The 21,692-nt window shown below is 33.3% G+C and overlaps 1 protein-coding gene and 1 pseudogene across 3 annotated transcripts in view; one reads left to right on the top strand and one right to left on the bottom strand.

The window, feature by feature from the left end:
* SBF2 (SET binding factor 2) overlaps positions 1-21,692 on the bottom strand; it is a 388,242-nt gene that overhangs the window by 229,706 nt on the left and 136,844 nt on the right. For all 3 annotated transcript variants that reach the window (XM_037522653.2, XM_054699369.1, XM_037522656.2), the window contains exons 4-7: positions 16,049-16,171; positions 13,216-13,326; positions 11,578-11,683; positions 927-1,059 (exon numbers count right to left, since the gene is read on the bottom strand). In XM_037522653.2, the coding sequence (XP_037378550.1) occupies positions 927-1,059; positions 11,578-11,683; positions 13,216-13,326; positions 16,049-16,171 (473 nt within the window). The remainder of the gene's footprint in view (positions 1-926; positions 1,060-11,577; positions 11,684-13,215; positions 13,327-16,048; positions 16,172-21,692) is intronic.
* LOC119254120 (dnaJ homolog subfamily A member 1-like) lies at positions 13,358-15,688 on the top strand (annotated as a pseudogene).

Below are 21,692 nucleotides of genomic sequence, written 5' to 3' on the forward strand. Positions count from 1 at the left end.
CATATATAAAACAGCATTTTTTTTATTATTTTATATATTTTTTAGATCATTCCTCATTTTTGTACAAAGTATGCTTTCTCCTCTCAGCTGTAGTCCCCATGAAATTCCCATCACTCAGTCACCCATGCACTATCACTATCGTCCCTTTTGCTCTTCCCACCCATTTTGATCCTACTCCCTCATCCTTCCCTGCAGAATGTCTCTAAATTATAGTTGCCTATAAAATGATTTTTTAAAGAAAACCTAGAGACAGTCTAAATTACTTTCTAGTTTGCATGAACTTAAATTTCCTAAATGCTGATTATCAAATTGGTAATAAACATATTAGAATATACTAGAGTTAGAACACTTGCAGGCATTGCTATTTAGGATGATTCAAACTCTCCCCACCTCCCCAAAAAAAATCAGAACGGGGGAAAAAAAAAAAAGAGAATGAAGTCCCATGTATTCATCTCTGACAATGATCAATGCATGATTACATACATATTTCTATCCATTTTTATACTCTTCCTTATACTGTATGAAGCAAATCCCAGACATCATATCACATATATATAGTAGGCATCTAAAAAAGGGTCCCTTTTGATAAATAGAACCATAATACCATTATAACTCCCAGGACCAACAATTTCTTAATATCTAATAATCAAACAGCACTAACTGAAGACTTCTATTACCAACTGTATCCAAAGAGAATTAAGTGTTGCTGACAACACTATTTTTTAGGAAATTAATCAACAGTCAGTAATGGATAACTTGGAGAAGTTCCAAATTCTAGGCTAGATTTCTATCAGATCATGACTCTTATAACAGCATAACTTTGTAAAATATGCCCTTGGGATTCAAAATTAGTGTCCTACAATGTTTTGACTAATTTTAAGTAATGCATAAATTAGAAATAAGAGCATTATGTAAAAATATCTCACCTATATTTAAGAGGAAACATTAAAGATTCCAGGGCTCTACAAGCATCACTAAGTCGCTGAAAACTTGCAGAATGGAAGAGAACCTTATTTTCTGTAAGAACTGCACAAAAGAGGCTGAGGACATTTTGAATTCCTGAAAACACAAGAACAAATGCTTACAAAATACATTTAATTTTATATGTATTGCTAACAAACAGACTCAGAATGATATGGAATAAAAGAGTCAATTATTTTTTAAATCCCTGAAGAAAACAATTCAGTTAAACTATAAATTCCATATAATCTATGGGTATTTGTCTTTCCCAACTTTTTGTCTTTCTTCACTCAATATAACATGCATTGAAAAAAAAAATATATAACACACTATTACCTTCTCAACTTCACCCCCCAGATCTATACTTAAGTTCATATTTTAAATGCTAGCACTGTTTTAATTACTTTTTTCCCCTTTAAAATCATTCAAATCACATCAGTGGATCTGATATTAATCAGATGTTAATATAACTGTATCAGCTTTGTTGTTGAAATTTTTCTGGTATACCTTTTTCCATCTTTTTTACTTGGACCTTTCTCTATTTCTTTTAAATTGCATATAGTTGACATTTTAAAAAATCTAGTCTGACAACCTTTATCTTTTAACTAGATCACTTCATCAACTTATACTTACTGTTAATAATTCCTACATACATTTATAAAGATTATTTTATACTTTCTGTTGTCTCATTCTTCCCTTTTATGATTTCTAATTACCCTGTCATATCTTTTATGCCCTCTAATATGGAATTTGTATTTTGTTTCAATTTTTTTTATTGGAAACTCTGGAAGTTCAGCATATATATCTCTCAAATTGAAGCTAAATAAGACATGATATCCTACTTCCTCCTTTTTATTACTGAATCCTTTTTTAAAAAAACAAAACAAAACACCCTCCCACCCATCTATTATATGCCCCTCACCCTTACTCTTACCCATCACCCTCTTTACCTACGGTAACCCATTTGGATTATCAATGTCGTCTAGCTTATTTTATTTGTCCATTTATATCGCTTCTTTATATTGCACATATAGGTAAAATCATTCAATATTTGTCACTATCTTTCTAGCCAATTTTGCTTTGCAAAAATCCCCTTGAATTCCTTCTATATTGCTGTAAATGGCAACAATTCATTTTTTGTCATCGCTTAAAGGTATTCCGTTGTGTGTGTATATATATATATATATATACACATTTTCTTTACTGAATCATCTTTCTATATATCAGTTCAAATTTATTACATGAGCACACTAAATCAAGAGTTCCCTTAAGCTTTATGAAGGCACTTTTTTTATATCTCTCCTTACCCTTCACATGATATATGCAAATTTATTCCATATGATACACCTGAATATACAGTTTAAATTTTTAATCTTTTCTCATTTGGACTAAGGTAAGAGTTTCATAACTGGTTCCCCTAATCCAGTCCTTTACTGACTTCAAATCTATCTTCCAGAGAGTTTCGAGCATGATAGACATAAAACACAAATCTAAAAGTCACTATTATGTATCAAACACTGTAGGATCTCATCCTTTTTCAGTGATTTTTCTGCTCAAAAGCAGCAATTCAGTAAGTCAAACTTTAATTCAACATTTTCTTAATCTCGCTGAGTCTTAGCTGTAAAGTAAGGATAATATTAAAACATATCTTAGGAGTTGTAATTAAAAAATGAGATAAAGAATGCAAAGAATTCTTAGCACAGTACCATTGTAAATAATCAAGATATTATAGTATTATTGTAATAGTTGTCATCATTAATTTCCTTTGAAGTTAGGATTCTGAGGCTAAAAATGTTTGAAAACACCTATAGTCACAACTCCATGCCAAAATGCCTTCACAGGCACACTCCCATCCTTCCAACCCAGCTGCCACCTTCCATACCTGTGTGATCAATATTGAATAAATAAAGCTCTCAGAACACTTCTTTGAGCTTGATATCCTAGTTTCTTTTCCTATGTTCTTCCTGCCTGATGTTCCCTTCACTAAAATGTGAGTTCCTCAAAGCTAACAATAGGACTTATACACCACAATATCCCTCCTGCCTAGCCCAGCACCTCTACACAGCACGTACTCATTAAGAATGTTTAACTGAAGTGAGAAGCTCTCTGAATGGTGACATGAGTCACTACTAAAAGATGTTAAAACTTTCATTAAAAGATGTTGAAGAATATCTTTATAAATTCAGCAGTAAAAGTTTAAAATACACAAATTATAAATGAAAAAAATAAATTCAGGTACTTAAGTTGAAAATGTCTCCATCAAAAAATATTAAATAAGACAAGTCTCACACTAGAGAAATTATCAAGAAAGCAATATAAATGTAAAAGGATAAGAGTCTAAAACATATTTTTAATGGTCCCCACTAATGATCCCCCACTAAAATCAATAGGAAGAAAGCAACTTAAGAGACTATGAATTTATAACCTACAGTTGAATCCAGAACACTAATATGAAGATGCTCCAACATCTAGAACAAGAAAAGTCAACCTAATATATTTATGAAATATGATTATGATTGTGATTATGAATATGATTATGAAATATGATTTAAAACCCATCACAATAGCTAAAACTTAAACTTGAGAGTTCTAAGTTTTTATAAGAAGTATGAAAAGGAGCTATCAGACCTGCTGCTGTGAATACAAATAAAGATTCACATACTTATGTCCTAGTTATTACAGCAATTCTAAGTTATTTATCACAGACACTTTAAAAATTAAATTTTTTATTCCGGGAAAGTTGGTTTACAGCACTGAATATGGTTTAGGAGTAAAGGTTCACAACTCTCAGATGTATGTTACCGTACCATGTCCATCATCAGAATACTATAAGGCCATAGATCCTACCCACATCCATCCCTTCTAGTAGAGTCAATTCTGTAATCAAATTCCTATGGTTTGTTTGGACTTATTATTGTCTATTCCTTTGCCATGGTTTTTACTCCACATGTGAGTGAAATCATCTGGTATTGCCTTTCTACTTCTGACTTAACACAATCCCCTCCAGTTGTCAAAAATGGCAAGATTTCATCTCGTTATAGCTGGACACACTCTCTTTTGTACCCAAGTAGTACATTGTAACAGTACTTGACCAAAAAAGTGGAGACATCCTAAATATGAAAAAGAATGAAGAAGTTGTGATAAAATCACACTAAAAAAATTAAAAGTAAAAATTTTTCAAAATTTATATAACTAAATGATTATTAAAGAAATTGAAATACAATTTTCAAGTGGCATGGATTGGGGGTTAATCTATAGTATTTATACTTATGAATTTAATATAGATTAATAGTGCTCGAAATATACTACTATATAACAAATATAAATATAATTCTACATAATGATTATGTAGAATGATAGCATGTATTGTGTAAAATCATATAAAACACCACTACAGAATATATATAAATATGTATTATATTTATAAATTTATGAACATACAGTCAAAGGTATGAAGACATGTTTGGAACTAATAAAATTCAGGAGACTTTACTTCTGGGAAGAGTAGACATACGTAAGAAATTTCAACATTATTGTATTTATTAAGTTGGATTGTGGTTACATGGATTTTTAAATATTCCCTTGGAAATAATTTAAAACTCACAGAAAAGTTATATGAATAATAGTGAATAGGGCACCCATACAGTCTTTACCATGATTTACCTATTGTTAAGATTTTACTCCATCTGCTTTAACATTTGTACTCATGTGTTAGTGCATACTCTTTCTAAACACATATACACTTAACTTTTTCTGAGTGACAAAGTGTACTTATGTACACTGCACCTTATGGCATTTACCACTAAATACTTCAGTATGTTTTTTAAGAATAATTTGTTACATACCTCAGTATAGTTAGGACCATAAGCAAATTTAACATTGTTACACTATTTCAAGTCTAACCTTACACATGTATTCCAATTCTGTCAGTTGATTCAATGATATTCATTAGAGAATTTTCCCTACAGAAAGGATTCATTCTATGATCAGAATTGATAAGTGTTAACTGTTTTTTCACATGCCTGTTGGCCACCTTTATGCCTTTGAAGAAGTGTCTATTTAGCTCCTCTGACCATTTTTTGGATTGAGTTGTTTTCTGTTTGCTGAGTTGTATGAGTTCTTTGTAGCTCTTTTATATCAGTCCCTTGTCAGGTATATGGTGTGCAAATATTTTTTCCCATTCAGTAGGGTGTCTCTTCATATTAGTTATGGTTTCTTTCACTGTGTAGAAGCTTTGTAGTTTGATGTAGTCCCAAGTGTTTATATTCTGCTTCCCTTGCTGTTGGGGATGAATCCACAAAGATCTCTCTACAGCTTATGTCATGGAATATTTAGTCTATGCTTTCTTCTATGTATTTATGGTTTCAGGTGTTACCTACAAGTCTTTTACTCATTTTGAGTTGACTTTCATGTGTGTTATGAGGTAGTTGCCTAATTTCATTCTTCTCATGCAGCAGCCCAATTTTCTCAACACCATTTATTGAAGAGGCTTTCCTGTTCTAGTGTATATTCTTTGCTCCTTTGTCATAGGTTAGCTGTCCATGTATGTGTGGGTTATTTCTGGGATCTCAATTCATTGGTCTGTGTGTCTCTGTCTATTCCAGTATGACGGGTTGGAGGGTTTAACTAAGTTTATAGTCATTTTACAATATATATGCAGCAAATTGTGGTGTAAATAATAAACTTATATATGTGACATCTAAATAACATCCCATAAAACTGGGGAAGGAAAGTATAAAAACAGATGAGACAACAATAACGTTAACTAGGGAAATGGAGTAATGATAGCTGAAGGTCCAAGATCATTTTAGTCTATGACTTTTAAAATACATAATAGAGTACATTGTACAACCTGGGGAATAAGTACTCTAGAACTAGTATGTTTACAGTTATATTCCAAATTATAGGTAAACAAATATGACAAAAGATTCCCTGAGAATTTCACAAAATTAGTTGATGAAGGTGGGGCACCCAAATCAAAAAGCACTGAGTTAGAGGAAAATATCACAGGGACTATAAAAACCAGTTCCTGTGAATACAATCTTATTAACATAAAAAATAAGAATACAGTTTTATGCACTTAAAATAGAAATCTTCAGGCAAAAAAAGATGTTTCAAAATAGCTGCAAAAAGAAATAAACAAAAAAGATGCAAGAGATACAGATGATTAACAAGAAATTACGGGAAATGAAGTGGGAGTTAGCAGAAGTCCACTAATTATTTCAGGCAAACAGATAACTCTCAAACTGAAAAACAAACTCATTATCATAAAAATCCTTGGAGAGAAGAACCAAGGAAATACTATCATTACATTTTGACCTCTCACAGGAAAACTAGTCAATGCTACAAAAGAACCTTGTAGTCTTACCTGCTTCCTGTCCATGCATTTAAAATTCAATAGCACTACCCTACCCCCAACCCAGTTAGCGAACTCTGATTATAGATAATGGTTTAATATTGGCCTTTAACAACAGTCCGACCCAAATGACTGGTTGAAAGAACAGGCTTTTAGATAGAATTATCAGCACTCTACTGTCTGGAAAAACCAATTATGCACCCAGCACTGTGTAATTTATTTTATTATTATTTTTCATTAGGATTCCAACTACAATTGTATGTTTGTTTACATTAAATTATGTTCTCCTGGTTTTCCACTTAGTTCTTTCATTTATTTTATAGGCAGGGTAGATTACTTGTTTATTTATTTAAAATTGTGTTAACATTAGGATTCTCTCCATCAGAAATCACCGCTGTAGGGTACCCACCACTAAATCACCCACAATCCAGCAATGTTTTAGAAGCATCTTTCTTTCTATTTCCTTTCTTTTCCTTATTCTTTCCCTGGAAAAGCAAATTTTAATATATAACCATGAAGTAATTAAAGCTCAGAATACTACAGAATAAAATAATGAAATCTGATCTTCAAATGAGTAGTCATCAGGTGTTCTGGCATACTTCATCTACACACAGAAGATCTAATGAGATATGACTGGCATTTTCTTCATGGCTAGTACATTCTTTGATTTAGTCAACAAACCCTGACACCTTTTGTGCTGAAGGCACAGTGCCAGATGCAGAGGACAGAGAATTAAGACAAGGCAGTTCTTGAACCTCCGTCTAGTAAGGGAACACTCCCTATTATTTAAAAAAGAAAAACAAACACAGAAAAAGCAAGAGGGCAGAATTACCATACCATCCCTGAAGACATCTGAGAAATCAATGTATCAATCTTGAGTTGCCTAACTCTACATTTTTTTGTTATATGAGAAGGATAAAGTCTAACTTTCTCCAGTTCTGTATTAAAAAAAAATTATAATGCATGCATAGAGTTAAATAGTTTTACAAGTTTTGAGAACTACTTTAATTGTAAGATAAGACACAAATACAGAAAATCACACAAATCAAATGCACAACTGAATGAATTACCTTAAAAACGCCGCCTAGACAAGAAAGAGAATCTTGCTGCTATTCTTAGAAGTCCCTTCTATGTGACCCCAATCACAACCAACTCTCTACTGCTTCAAGTAACCATTATTTTGACTTTTCTATTAACCATTTTCCTGATTTCTTCTATTGGCAATTTTACCACCCAAATATCCATTTCCAAGATACAACAGTTTATTATCACCCTATTAGAATAAGAAGTCTTTTAAATCTCTTTTAATCTAGAGGTTCTTCCATTCTTTTCCTTTCCTTATAATTTATTTGTTAAAGAATAAATTCTGGAATGTTTGCTCAATAGAGCTTCTTAGAGTCTAGATTTTGACATTTGTACTTTCTTGGAGCAGTTCAATCAGTTCCCATAACTTCTGTATTTCCTGCAATCAGATTAAGATTTAATCCCTCTGGCAAAACTACAGGTAGTATTTGGAAAGGTTAGGCACATAATACCTGCTTGTTTTTCTTCCTGTGAAAACAGTTGTATATGCTTACCTCTTCATTCATAGAAGATTATAAAAATAATGTTCCCTTTCTATATTTCTTCTTCATTTATTGATAGAATACATTTAAAGAGACAAATCCCAGTACTATAAATTCAGATAGGTAAGGCAGAATCAATGCCTGATTCCTTTTATTGATGTTTTTAAGTTAACAAAATGATTTCCTATCATTTCTAAGGTTACAATTTCAATATTATTTTTTATGGATTTAAAAAATTTTACTGAGTTTCAACCAATGATTTTTTCATGATTTAAAGATTTTTAAAATTGAAGTAGCATTGCTTTATAACATTATATAGGTTTCAGGTATATATCATTATAAATCAACATCTGTATATATTTCATTAAAATCCCTACTAAAAGTCTACTTCTGGGCCTCCCCGGTGGCGCAGCAGGTTGAGGGCCGTGCTGTGGGGCTGTCCGCAGCCTCTGCAGCACCGGTTCGATTCCCGGCTGGCCAGGGAGAGGCCCACATGGTGTGGCGGACCTCTCCTGCCTCACCAGCTGCTCCCCTCAGCGGTATCCTCGGTCCATCTGCCTGTTCTGCTCCCCACTTGTCTTTGGTGAATTCTCTCTCCCTCCCGCGCCTCTGATCTGTGCCCCAGTTCTTGAATAAATAAAAATAAATCTTAAAAAAAAAGTCTACTTCTTTCCTTCACCATACAGTTGACACCTTTCATCCACTATACTCACTTCCCAACTGGTAAAAACTTACTTAGTCTTACAGTGTACAATTTTATTTAGTACATCATTTGTTTTGTTTCTTTATGCACTACATATGCATGAAATCATATGGTATTTGGACTTTCTCGAGCTGACTTACTCCATTAAGCATTATACCTTGCACATCCATCAAAGCTGTAAAGGCTGGCTCTTCATAAATGTGTGTGTATGTGTGTGTGTAAATAACTGAATAGCAGTCTACTGTGTGTATTATATTACATCTTCTTCATCCAATCATCTGCTAATGGGTACATCTGCTAATCCCAGAAGTGGGGTAACTTGATTATATGAAAATTTTTAAAAGTTCTTGAGGAATCTCCGTATTGTTTTTCATGATGACTATACCAATTTATATTTCCTCCAACAGTGTACAAGGATTCTCTTCTCTCTACATTCTCTTCAGCACTTTTTGTTTCTTCTCATTTGGATAATGATTACTATCCATAGTTCACATGTATGAGGTGATGTCTCACTGTGGTAATGATTTGCATTTCCTTAACAAAACAGATGATGAACATATTTTCATGTGGCTGTTGGCTATCTCTATGTATTTTTCAGAGAAATACCTGATCAAATATTCCATTTTAACTGAGTTTGTTGTAACTGAATATTATGTTTTTGTGTATTTTGTATACTAATTGCTCATCAGATGCATGATTTATAAAATAACTTCTCCCATTCAATAGCATGTCTCTCAATTTTGATAATTTCTTTCACTCTGCAGAACTTTTTAGTTTGATGTAGCCCCATTTGTTTATTTTTACTGTTTTTTTGCTGTTGGAGTCAAGTCTCCCAAGACATCTCTAAGATCAATGTCAAGGACCATATCACCTATGTTTTCTTCTGTGTATTTTCTGGTTTCAGGTTTTACATTCAAGTTTAATCCACTTTTAATTAATTTTGTGTATAGTGTTAAATAGCAATGTAGTATCATTCTTTTGCATGTGGTTGTTCAGTTTTTCCAACACCATTTATTGAAGAATGTTTGCTTGCTTTATTGTATGCTCTCGACTCCTTTGCTATAAATTAGTTAGCCATATGTGTGTGGTTTTGTTTCTGAGCTGTTAATTCTGTTTCACTGGTATCTGTGTCTATTTTTAGTCTAGTACCATACTGCTTTGATTCCTACTGCTTTGTTGTATAAAGAAAAGGAGCATGATACATCATTTTTGTTCTGTTACTTTTTCCAAAATCAACATATCCTCTGGGAAAAACTGGTCCTAAATGTCTGTTTCACTTTTCTTATTCTTTTGGACTATGGCTTGATAATTCTTTACTGCCTCTATTGCTCTCAAGCAGATGTTGCTTATATGGACATTTATAGAGCCTTTGTCTTGGTTAGGAAGGTCAATCTGAACTACATAATGCACCATCACTAAAGAGGTTCAGGTTTTATAAGCTTAAACCTTATTTATAGCAGTTTTTCTCAGTGGAAGTGCTACTGGTATTTGAGGAAAAAGTTACTCTGAAGCATATAAGTCATGCATTTAAGATGTTTAATATTCCTAGTCTAGAACACTAGCTGTTAGTAACAATTTCTTCCCTCCTCCTCCTCCACTCGTTGTGAAAACTCAACAGCATGATAGGTTTATAGAGCACTCATACTGTAAGATAAATGATAGCATTTGGGTATGCAAAATAATTTATTTGTATCATATCCTTGTATTCTTCTTCTTCATGGTAAACCTGTGGTTCAATTGACCCTTTAGAGGTATACAAAACATTCTAAAAGTAAAAAAGTCAGGTTGTGCTTGGCTAAAATAAATTAAATCATGGTTAATAGGGATCATGAACAGGCTCCAGGTAGTACATGAACCCCCTAAAATTATTTTTAAACTTCTGTGAAGGGAGAATTTAATTAACAAGATGTCCTTTGGAGAAGTGCCACCAGGGAGAGATTTCTACACATTAAAGAAAATAATCTTAATTAAATTAGGATTTAATTGAGATGACACAGTAAGCACAAACTTTCAAGAGGAAAGAGAAGAAGTAACATGTAAATATTTAGTTTTAACTCCCAAGAAGAGACAGATCTAATGGGGGCAGAACTACTACTGTGGTTTTGGTATCACCATTAATCTTTATTAGGATACTAGAAAATTCTACTAATATTTACTTTAATCTCTTTTAAGGTTCTCTATATTTAACTGATTGAAGTCATAGCAGAAAGATAAGGATGGCCACTAATTAAAAAGGGTGATAAATTATAGAGCTGAGCAAAGTGCAAAATTCAACATGAGATAGGAGGGATAGAAGGTAGAATTTTGTGCAAGGAACAAAGAATTTCATAGAGATGCAGAATATAAACCCCAAAGAAGGGAAAGAAAGGCCTCCATGGAACCAGAAAAAAGATAAAGACAAACACAATGGAGAACAATGACAAAGACTGAATCAAGGAGAGTGGGACACTTAGAAGCAGGCTTGCATTAATAAGACACAAAATAAATAGGAAATCAACCATGTACTGCAACATCCTCACTTTTAGTTATATTACTCCTTAAATGAAGTACAAGTTAAAGTGCAAAAGGCACTTTCAAGTATACTCCCTTAATTCATTCTAGTCACTGCTAGAAAATTGGTGATAAAGTCCTGACAGAGAGCAGAATGAGAAGAAAAGGAATTTGAGCTTCCATCAGATAAAATTTCTACAAAAGCAATACATCTAAGGAAAAGGAAAAATATACTATTTATTCATCTTTTAAACCATAAAGAAAATATGCCTACTTTCTAAAGGCCTAACTAAGTCCAAGGTCTAGGTTAAAAGTTAAAAAAAAAGAAAGAAAGAAATGAACGTTAGTTATTAAGACTGGGACACACATAACTACATATTCTATAGGTCAGATATTTAATGGTTTGCTTTATATTTTCGTGATTCGTGTCAAATGAAGTGGGCTTAAAATAATTTTTTTGGTAGGCTTCCACAAAAGGACTTTGAAAATGATAAAGAACATACCCAACTGCTGGAACAGGAGAGCCACACTAGTGCCTGTGACAGGAAGACTGTCATGCAAAGGAGTCTGGATAAGCTGTCTATCTCCCGCACCCAAGGAAAACAGTTTCTGCAGATAGGGAAAAACAAACACACAAATGATTTCTTCTCAGACATTTTCTTTTGATTAAAAAAAAAAATCCCTTTGAACTTCAAATTTAGAGCAGATGATGACCACCTAAGAGCAAATGAACAAATGCAAAGTAGTCCAAATATTCAGGTAACTTGTGTCCAACTAAATATGACAAAAGAAAATTCAGTCATTGAGAAAATTTAGTAATGATACAAAAATCACTGACAAGATACTTAACTAAAAAACAATAAAATCAGTATTTCTATGCCAATTATACATCACTAAAATATGGGATAAAATGTAATTTGAGACATACGCGTAATTTTAAAATTTCTAGGAGTCACAATAAAAAAGTTTAAAATATAGTAAGTCAATAAATAAGATAAAGTCAACAAAAATTCCATTATAACAAAGGCTCCATAAAACCACTGCTTTAAAGTTTAGATCTAACTGTGACCTAGCTTGCATTTTCTATTCTGCTCTTGGAGTATAGGGCAAAAGGAGTGGAGCCAACATGATGAAAACAAGTCAGATTTAACGAGTAACTAAAAAAAAAAAAAAGGTGGCCAAGGGCAAGGAATAAGAATGCCAACTCCACTGTAAGTAACATTTTTGTCAAACTGAAGATAAGAAATGCAAATAGGGCTGGCATTTTCCCCAATATTATTTAAGAATAAAGCAAAATAAGTGATCTATTTTAGGGCATAAAGAATCTTTTTTTCCCTTCAAAGTATGGTACCCTAGAAATATTAGATACAGATTTTTATTTTCTAATTCAGAAACAAATGTGAAAATCTCATGGCATATGTAAGATAACAAATGTGTGATCACTCTGAGTAAGTTTTATTTCAGTGAAGGCATTTAATGTCTTCATCTGAGGCTCAAACTATGACAAATCTTTGGGAAAGTTTATACTTTGCAAAGAAGACAATGGTCAACATTATTATTACTAAAAATAGCAAACTGAAATAAGGAAAATAAGCCTTTTTTCAAAGTTTAAAGTCTCCTATTCTACTGAAGTTTAACAAACTACATAAAATGGCTTTAGGGCCATTATATGAGCTGTTATCCAGGGAAATGAATAAATAAATGAATCTATTAATAAGTAGTTATAATGTTACAAAGAATTGTGCTGAGTTTTCTTAATGTTATCTCCTAATTTTTATCATTCAAAAACTTTTTGATTTAATTTAATAAAATGAACTGTAACTCTATAGAGAAGCAAGAAACATAGAAAGTACACATCTTAAAAGTTCAACTTAAAAATGTAAACTGGAGTTCAAGTTACACAAAATATGACTTCTAATCATGCTATGTGAAAGGTGAACCCTATGTTAAAATTAACCTCATGACCTAAACAAAGAATGGAATTTTGAGTCTCTGGAAAGCAGACCATAGGGACAATGCTTAAGCAAGCTAGTTCCATTTTAAAATGAAAATATTTAAAGAATTCTTTTTTCCCTTTTCTAAATTAACTGGAAAAGAGAAGAGGAACAGAACCTCTCTAGCTCCTTTTTTGTTCTGTTTACCTGAGATCCTCCAGCGGCTGGGACTAGGCATGCACACAAGTTTGCAATGAGACTTTCTAAGGAAACATTCAGACTATCCACATATACAGTATAGATCAAACCAAGGCAAGCCTGCAAAGAGAAAGATGCATGTAGTTATTTTATGGAAAAAGTAAGCACTATAAATAAATTGCTATGACATCTGCTGCTAGGAAAATTTCTCTTTGAACCAAGTAAAGTATATTCTACAGTGACCATGGAATAAATTTTAAGCAGCAAATGTTATTAAGTTTATTAAATTTTCCTCTAGAACCAGAAGCTCCAAATGAGCTTTTGAGATGAATTTATAAAAAGCATAAATCTGTAATTTGTGAAACAGGTGTTTGCACTTATATAACCGCACTAGAAAATCTGTAGGGCTTAAAATTATTTTTGTCTCAATTTACTTTAGAAAACTACCAATTTTAAGATGAAAAGTTAGCTATTTTACCTTGTTTAGAGGTTCTTATAAACTTAGGCTTTTATTCTAAGGAAAAATTTAACATGAATTACAAAGAATAGCAAAAGATAGATACAACTAACATTTAAGTTCAGAAGAAGGTAGGTGGTAAAATGGAGTACAAAATACAATCTTTATGAATCAGTTTACTGAAATTTGTGACAATGAAAAACTAGTATGCTAGAAGTTATTCATTCATGAAAAATCTTGACATTGAATTAATTTTTCTAGAATATTATTATCTCATTTTTCTAGAATAGCATATGGAAATTTTCCCCATAAATTATGTATTAAATTCCCATATATTTGAGAAATTTTAAGGTATAGTTTATTCTTCCCAAAGAAGAACCATGATTTTGGATGGTGGGGCACATCACTATTACTAAAGTTAACAACTGGAATAAGAAAAATAAGCCCTCTTCTTTCAATGCCGAAATATATTTATAACAAAATTAAATTTTTCCTTTACATTTGAAAATACTGAATATCTAAAAAAAAAGAAAATATCATGAAGTCAATATGTTAAAGCTATGTAGTCAGAACTACTTAAAATCTCAAATATCCACCCTATTTACTTTAACTGGACTCCTCAAATTAAGGTGAATAAACATGGACAATGTTGCTACATTCTAATGTATTTAAATTTTTCTGTAAGTAACCAAATGTTTTCTTTAGGATTCATAAATTTTAGAATCAGTAAACATAAAACCTATTTTAAAACAATACATCCTTTGAAGTTAAACAGTCATATTAGAGAACTCTCCAGAATGCTCAGTAGAGATGGAGGAGTGCCAGCTGCCAGACCTGTACACAGCAACCAGCATCTTCCAGTTCCCTGACACCAGCTCAGTCCATTTACCAGTTGTTTGTCAAGTTGTAGAACACAGTGCACAAAACCATTTACTATGATATTTTAGAGGCTGATCAAACCCAATACCACCCAGGAAGATTTGATGACGACTTAAAGAAACTGGCTTCAAGTACTACCCTTATAAGATTCCAAATGAAGGAGAGAAATCTAAACAGATTTCTCAAGCTTATGAAGTAGTCTCTTGGGCAAAGAAAAAGGAATTATATGACAAAGGATAACAGGTAATTATGGAAGATGAGGCAGGTGGCAATTCTGGCTCCCTATTTGGACATCTCTGATATGGTTTTTAGAGGAGAAGGAAGGATGCAGGAAAAACAAAGAGGTAAAAACATTGTGCATCAACTCAGGAACACTAGAAGATTTCTTTAATGGTGCAACAAGAAAGCTAGTTCTGAAAAATGTGATTTATGGCAAAGTAAAGGTTGATATGGTAGGAAAAGAGCAGCAGAATGCTATCCCAATTGCTGAGGTACTGAAATGCAAGCAAGTATTCATTAGAGAGAACCTGGAAAGGTTCAGTAAATTCTGTCTGTGTGTAGGAATTCTGGGGCCAAGGGAAGCAGATCAATTCTACAGATAGATGTAAAAGCTACAATGGACATAGGCATGAAAAGATGGCCAGAAAATTACATTCCATGATGAAGAAGACCAAGAGCCAGGATTTGAGCCATATTATCATTGTTTTAGATCAGGACTATGCTTTTTTTACTAGGCAGGAAGACCTTCATGTACATAGACATACAACTGGCTAAAGCACTGTATGGTCAGTATTCATGACACCAAATCACAGCAATCACCTCTCATTCAGGACTGACTGTCAAGCATGGAGATGTGAAGCTTGTGCTAAATGAAGTGATGCCAATTTATTGTAGACTGCTTGAAAATGGTTGTCTGACCACTGAATTTAAGGTAAACTTTTCTGAAAATGCCTTTCCCTTTTCTGAAAAGCTCTCTTTGCTAGAAAAACTCCTACCTGAGAGAAAGAAATCAGAAGAGACTGATGGGAACTGGTGGACTTTGACCCAAGTCAGGAAAGGCAATACAACACCATTACAATGAAAAAGCTTGAAAGGAGGATGCTATATCTTCGTGAGAGGGTTGTTGAGTGTCAGACCTCTAAATAGGGCAAGTGAATAACACTCATTTCTGGCATTTTATATGCAGTAGTGAATGAGTGAAGACTATAAACAATATGCTCACAACCTGTAATTTTTTTTGTTTTAATATTCAGCTTTCAGAGTTTATTCTTTTAACATTACAGAATAAACTCAAATATAAAAGTCTTGACTCTGCAAACAAAATAGTCACATAACCAGGAACTTATATCATCCAACATCAATACATTTCTTCTGTTTCCAGTAATTTAATTTCATTGGTGAATTCCTAAATCCACTTAAAGATATTTTAAATACAGTGAACCATGGTTCACCCAAGAGATTTAAATAATAATTCAAATCAATAATAATCAACAATGAGTTCTTTACCCTAAAAATTTCTGGATAATCTAATCTGGATACCAAAACCAGGCTTTTGGGAGCAAACACTTCTGCAGGCTGAATTAAACCAGACACTTCCACTTCACTTTCAAACTCTTCCTTCTTTGTGCCCTAGAAAAAGAGAAAGTATAATCAACAGACTGAATTTTCTACGTTTATAACTCACAAGAGACAAACATGAAAAAAATATCATGAAATTTTTACACACATATATATGAATATATTTGTTCATATAATTTGGCATCCAAAATTAATTAGATAATATAATTTTAAATATAATTTATAATTAAAAAATAAAGGAACATACTTTCAGAGGAGTCTAAGAAGTAAATAAAGAAATTATGAATCACAGCATACTTATTTCATTTTTTAAAAACTCCTTCCTTAAGCTACATGTACCACAACCTGATTTGAATATTTAGTTTCTGTGTACGGCAATTAAAGATAATCAAAAGTAAACCAAAGGTAAACAGCTATTTTAAATAATTACCTAAATAATTAAAAATGATATCTCAAATGGAAACTCAATTTTCAAGAGAAGAAAAAATTCTGTTTTAGAAGGCACTAATTTTCATTTTTGTTTACTGCTTGCCCTAATCTTTCAAACAAAAGTGAAAATTCTTTATGATTCTAAAATGTTCTTAGAATAAAAATCCAGGTCTCCCCTGGTGGCGCATGTGGTTGAGCGCCGTGCTATAAAGCTGTCCACAGCCTCTGCAATGCCAGTTCAATCCCGGCCAGCTGGCGAGGGTCCCACATGGCGAGGCAGATCTCTCCTGTCGTGCCCGCTGCTCCCCTCAGCAGTGTATTTCGTCAGTCTGCCTGTCCTGTTCCCTGCTCTGTCTCTGGTGAATCCTCTCACTCTCCTGTGAATCTGGCCTGTACCCTGGTTCTTGTATAAATAAATAAATCTTTAAAAAAAAAGAATAAAAATCCAACCTACTCTAAATTCCTTTTGTTCATAAGCAGCAATGTTGACATTTTGGAGACAGTATTTTACACACACAAAACTAAGTTTCAAAATGTACTTTATGCCACGAACTGCACACTTGGTTAAAATGGCAAATCACAAGTCATGTGTATTTTAGCAAAATAAAAAATCTAGAATTAAGAAACTTGTAAATTTCAGTGACTAATATTGATTAATGAAGTAAACTTTGAAAAACATATTCATACAATAGAAGTCAATAAATATTTCCTGTACACCTGTTTCAAAACACTATATATGATGCACTACAGAAGTTTTCAATTTAAAAAAAGGGCAGCGCCTCCCTGGTGGCACAAGGGGTTAAGACGTAACCTATGAAGCTCTCTGCAGTCACAAGATTTCGATCCCCAGCCAGGGAGCTACCCACATGGCGCAGCAGACCTCTCCTGACTCACCTGCTGCTCCCCTCAGCAGTGTACTTCAGTCAATCTGCCTGTTCTGTCCCCCACTCTTTCTCTGGTGAATCCTCTCACCCTCCACACCTCTGGCCTGTACCCCAGTTCTTATACACATAAATAAATCTTTAAAAAAAATAAAAATTAAAAAAAAAAGGACAAAAATAGTAAAGCATTCAGATTTATTTCCAGATGATATTCTAAAGTTCTGGGATATCTTCCCTAACTAGAATCCCCTATTGTTTCTTTTCTGTTAATCAAAGATCCAGCTTAAAATTTATCTTTCTCTCTAAAGTCTTTCCTTTACTGATTTTTCTCTTATTCTTAACTCCAAGAATGATTCACAAATATATCACAATTGCTTACAGAAATGTTATTTGGCACAAAGGAAATTTAGACACCATGGCTAACAAGAAGCAGGTTTATTGCACCAGTGCTGACTCAGCGGATTCTTATCCAAAGGCTGAACCCAGTCTGCAGGAAGTCGGGGCTTATATATACACTTTCAGTTTCTACAAGGATCCGGGTTTGAACTGGCAGCAGCACGTGGTCAGATATGATGTGGCTACATACCAAGAGGTGAGTCGTACAGTTGCATACCAAGGAATGAGTAAAAGGTCAGTACTCATGAGCCCCCCCGCCCCGGGTCCATTCTGCCTCATGGTGGTACATGGTCTAACATGAAGCAAGATTCATACCAGGGACTAAGTTGCATACCAGGAACTGAGCAAAAGGCTGCTACTAAGACTGCCAGGCTACTTAGGTTACCATGCTTCACTATCTCTCTGCCAAACCTCTCCATGAAATGTCATATCCAATATCCTGCTTGACATCTCCATTTAATGAATAACAAGTATCTTAAAAATATCCAAAAAGTAAGTCTAATCTTTCTCCCCAAACTCCACACCACATCCTATCTCAGTTAATGGAAATTCTGTCTTTACACTTTGCAAGTCAAAAATCCTGACTCCTCTATTCCGTAGCCCATATCCAAACGATCAGCAAATGCTGATTTCTCACCACCTCCACTGCTACCATAATACTATCAGCACCCAGCATTGCTTATCTGGATATTTCAAAGGCCTCCCTCCAAGTCTCCTCTTTTCTTTTGCCCCACTTTGCTTGTTTGCTGATCCATAAAAATGTTGGGCACCCTCCCAGGTAAAGATTTTAAACATTTGTCATTTCTTGGCCTGAATAGTCTTCCTACAGATATCTTAATGACTAATACCCTCATATCCATTAGGTCTCCATACAAGTAACTTCTCTGTTAAATCTTTTCTAACATACTACTTAAAATTGCAATGCCCTAACACTCCCTATCAACTTTCCTTGCTTTAATTTTCTCTCTGTGGTATCTGTTACCATGCAACATACTCATTTTACTTATACACGAAGAACAGGACTTCTATCTGTTTTATTCACTGGTAATTTCTCAGTCCCTAAAACAAGAGTTTGGCACATAGTTGATACTTAAGTATTTGTTTAGTGCATGCATACAGAAATAAATATTCTTGGAACAGTTTTCTGAGTATTTTACCAAGGGAAGTCTTTTTCCCTTATTCACAGAGGCAAAGAATTGTATTTTCTATGTCCTTTGGCGGCTGTTTAGCTTTCAGTACAGTGAAATAATAACCAAGTGTTAGGTGTCCATGGAATGTACATATCTAAAGGGAACTATCTATTTTTTATATGTGTGATAAAGTCCATATGCTCTTGAAAATTTTTCATTATGTTACAAAGCAAAAGCTAAAATTAGATTGGGTGGTTTCTGGAATCCTTAGAAATAATAAAAATGTGATGAATATGAATTTACCAAAGATTTCCACACTTAATGAATTATGTTCTTCATGGATTACTAACAAATTTGAAATGACAAAAGAATGACTAAAATTCCTGAAAGAGACAAAGTTATCCACATTCTTATGAGATTGTGATAAATGCCCTAGAGTACTATTAGAAGTCAGCTTGAGTAAATAATCATTTCAAATAAATGGCCATTAACCTATTTTAACAAAAACACAAAACAGAATGCATTTGTTCATTTGTGAGCTATTCTTTAATTAAACATTCATCAAATTAAAGTTATTAATAAGAAAAAGATCCATTATAATGTAAATCAGTTAAGTAAAAATCATTTTTAATCACTTTTTATTACAGAAAAGTGACTTTTATTTTGAAAATGTGCTATAAATCATAAGATGTTCTTACTTCCAAAAGTTCTCCCATAAGAATACCATGTACCAAGTTTAAGAAAATTCATATTACTTTACTCAAAGCAAAATGTGCTACTATGATAAAGAAGACTTTTAAATTCCCAAGCTGTTAGGTAAAATAGGGTTTCTTTCCAAATGGCAGTAAATCATGTTTTTGATCAGAATTTTCTATAAATAATTTGTCATGTAAGGGACTCTCTTCTCTGTAGCTGCAGAATATCTTTTGTGCAATAGTTATGTAATGATATTAGCTTTATTTGGTTTGTGTTTTATGACAGTTTCACATACTGAAAAAGTGTGAGATTAAAAAATAAGCAGAAAATTAAAAATATCAGTTATGATGCAAGATGTTATACCATAGTAATTCTTTGAAATTTAATATTTTATAATACATTTTCACATATTTTTATCTCACTAAACAACATGTGCAAGCCCTGTAACATAAAACTATTCCTTGGTTCTAAAAGGTCCCACTAATGATACAAATTTCCCATAAATGTTGTTTACTTAATTGTCGCAAATTGACTTGCAAGGTCACCTTAACTCTCATGCACGTCATAAACACATGCCCCAACTTACTGATTTATTGATTTTTTTCTATTATTACTATGGACTATTATGGACTACATCTTTTAGTGGGATAATCAGCATCTATGTAGCCTACATTCAATGTAGCTCATAATCTCTGTGCCTGAAAAATATGGGATAAATTAGTACTCACAAAATCATTCTGCCCCAGAATATATTGCCCTTCAAACATATCCTGAGACACAAATGCTAAAAATTACTAGATTATTAATTTTATGCAATAACACCATGTAGCAGACAGGCATAACTTTTAGGAAGTTTATTCTAACACTTATGTTAAACACTTTTATCTCATCTTTGTTGTACTCCTGATGCTTGAGTCTAGTACCTTCTACCCTGAAAAAAACTTGATACAGTAAATACTGTGCTCAGTTCATTTCCAATAAAATTGTTTCACACTCAAACTTTTCTTACAAAATTTCTTTTAAACTCTTAGTTAAAAAAGGAATTATGCAAGTAAAAAATTTCCAGTTCTACATTTCCTTTTTTGAAATTTAAGTTCTTTCATACAGGGTATCATTATTTAGAGTTCTCTCAGTTAAGTAACTTAAGGACTTTAAAATTTCCCAATATTGGAAATAAAGTAGTTGCAGAATTCTGTAAGGTCTACAATTCTCCCTAAAAAGAACCATTTCTTGTCAAGTAATCTATTAATCATATTGACATAGCCACATAATAAAATCTAGTTTATCCTTGCATTGGTCTGGAAAAACTGAATGAGGGCCTCCCCGGTGGCGCAGCAGTTGAATGCTGGGTTGCGAAGCTGCCCGCAGCCTCTGCAGCGCCAGTTCGATTCCCAGCTGCTCCCTGGCCACAGGAGGAGGGTCCGCAGACCTCTCCTGCCACCCACTGCTCCCCTCAGCAGTGTACTTCGGTCCTTCTGCCTGCTCTGCTCCCCGCTCTGGCTCTGGTGAATTCTCTCACCCTCCTGCGCTTCTGACTGTACCCAGTGCTTGTATAAATAAATAAATAAATCTTTAAAAAAAAACTATATGAGAAGTATGTATCTTAGGATAACAATACTTCAGACAAATCAGGACACTAGTTTTCAGTATGGAATTGAGTTTACCTTTAACCAAAAAAAAAAAAAAAAAAAATCCCACCTATTTTCTCATTCAATATCTACTGGACGCTACAATATTCCAAAAGTAGGACAAATTCCATTTTAGCATTGCTATATATTCACCCAGAAAGCTTCTTAAGTGTCACATAGTTCGTAATTTTTTAAAAAAAAAATATACTCTTAAGGCAACATCTTCCAAAGTATTTCCTGCTGGAAGATAGCAGATAAGATTCAGGGGAAAAAAAGTCCCAATCAAATAATTTTGGAAGCAATAATTTAAAGCCAAGTTTAAAAGGTTTACTTACTGCAGAATTTCTCAGACTTTGATGAGCAAATATTGCTTGTTCAATGCCAAGTGAATGGGAGACACTATAAAGTGATT

This window comes from Talpa occidentalis, unplaced genomic scaffold (genome assembly GCF_014898055.3).
Source record: "Talpa occidentalis isolate TD23 unplaced genomic scaffold, MPIMG_talOcc4v2.1 talOcc4.3, whole genome shotgun sequence".
In the NCBI taxonomy this organism is placed as follows: Eukaryota; Metazoa; Chordata; class Mammalia; order Eulipotyphla; family Talpidae; genus Talpa; species Talpa occidentalis.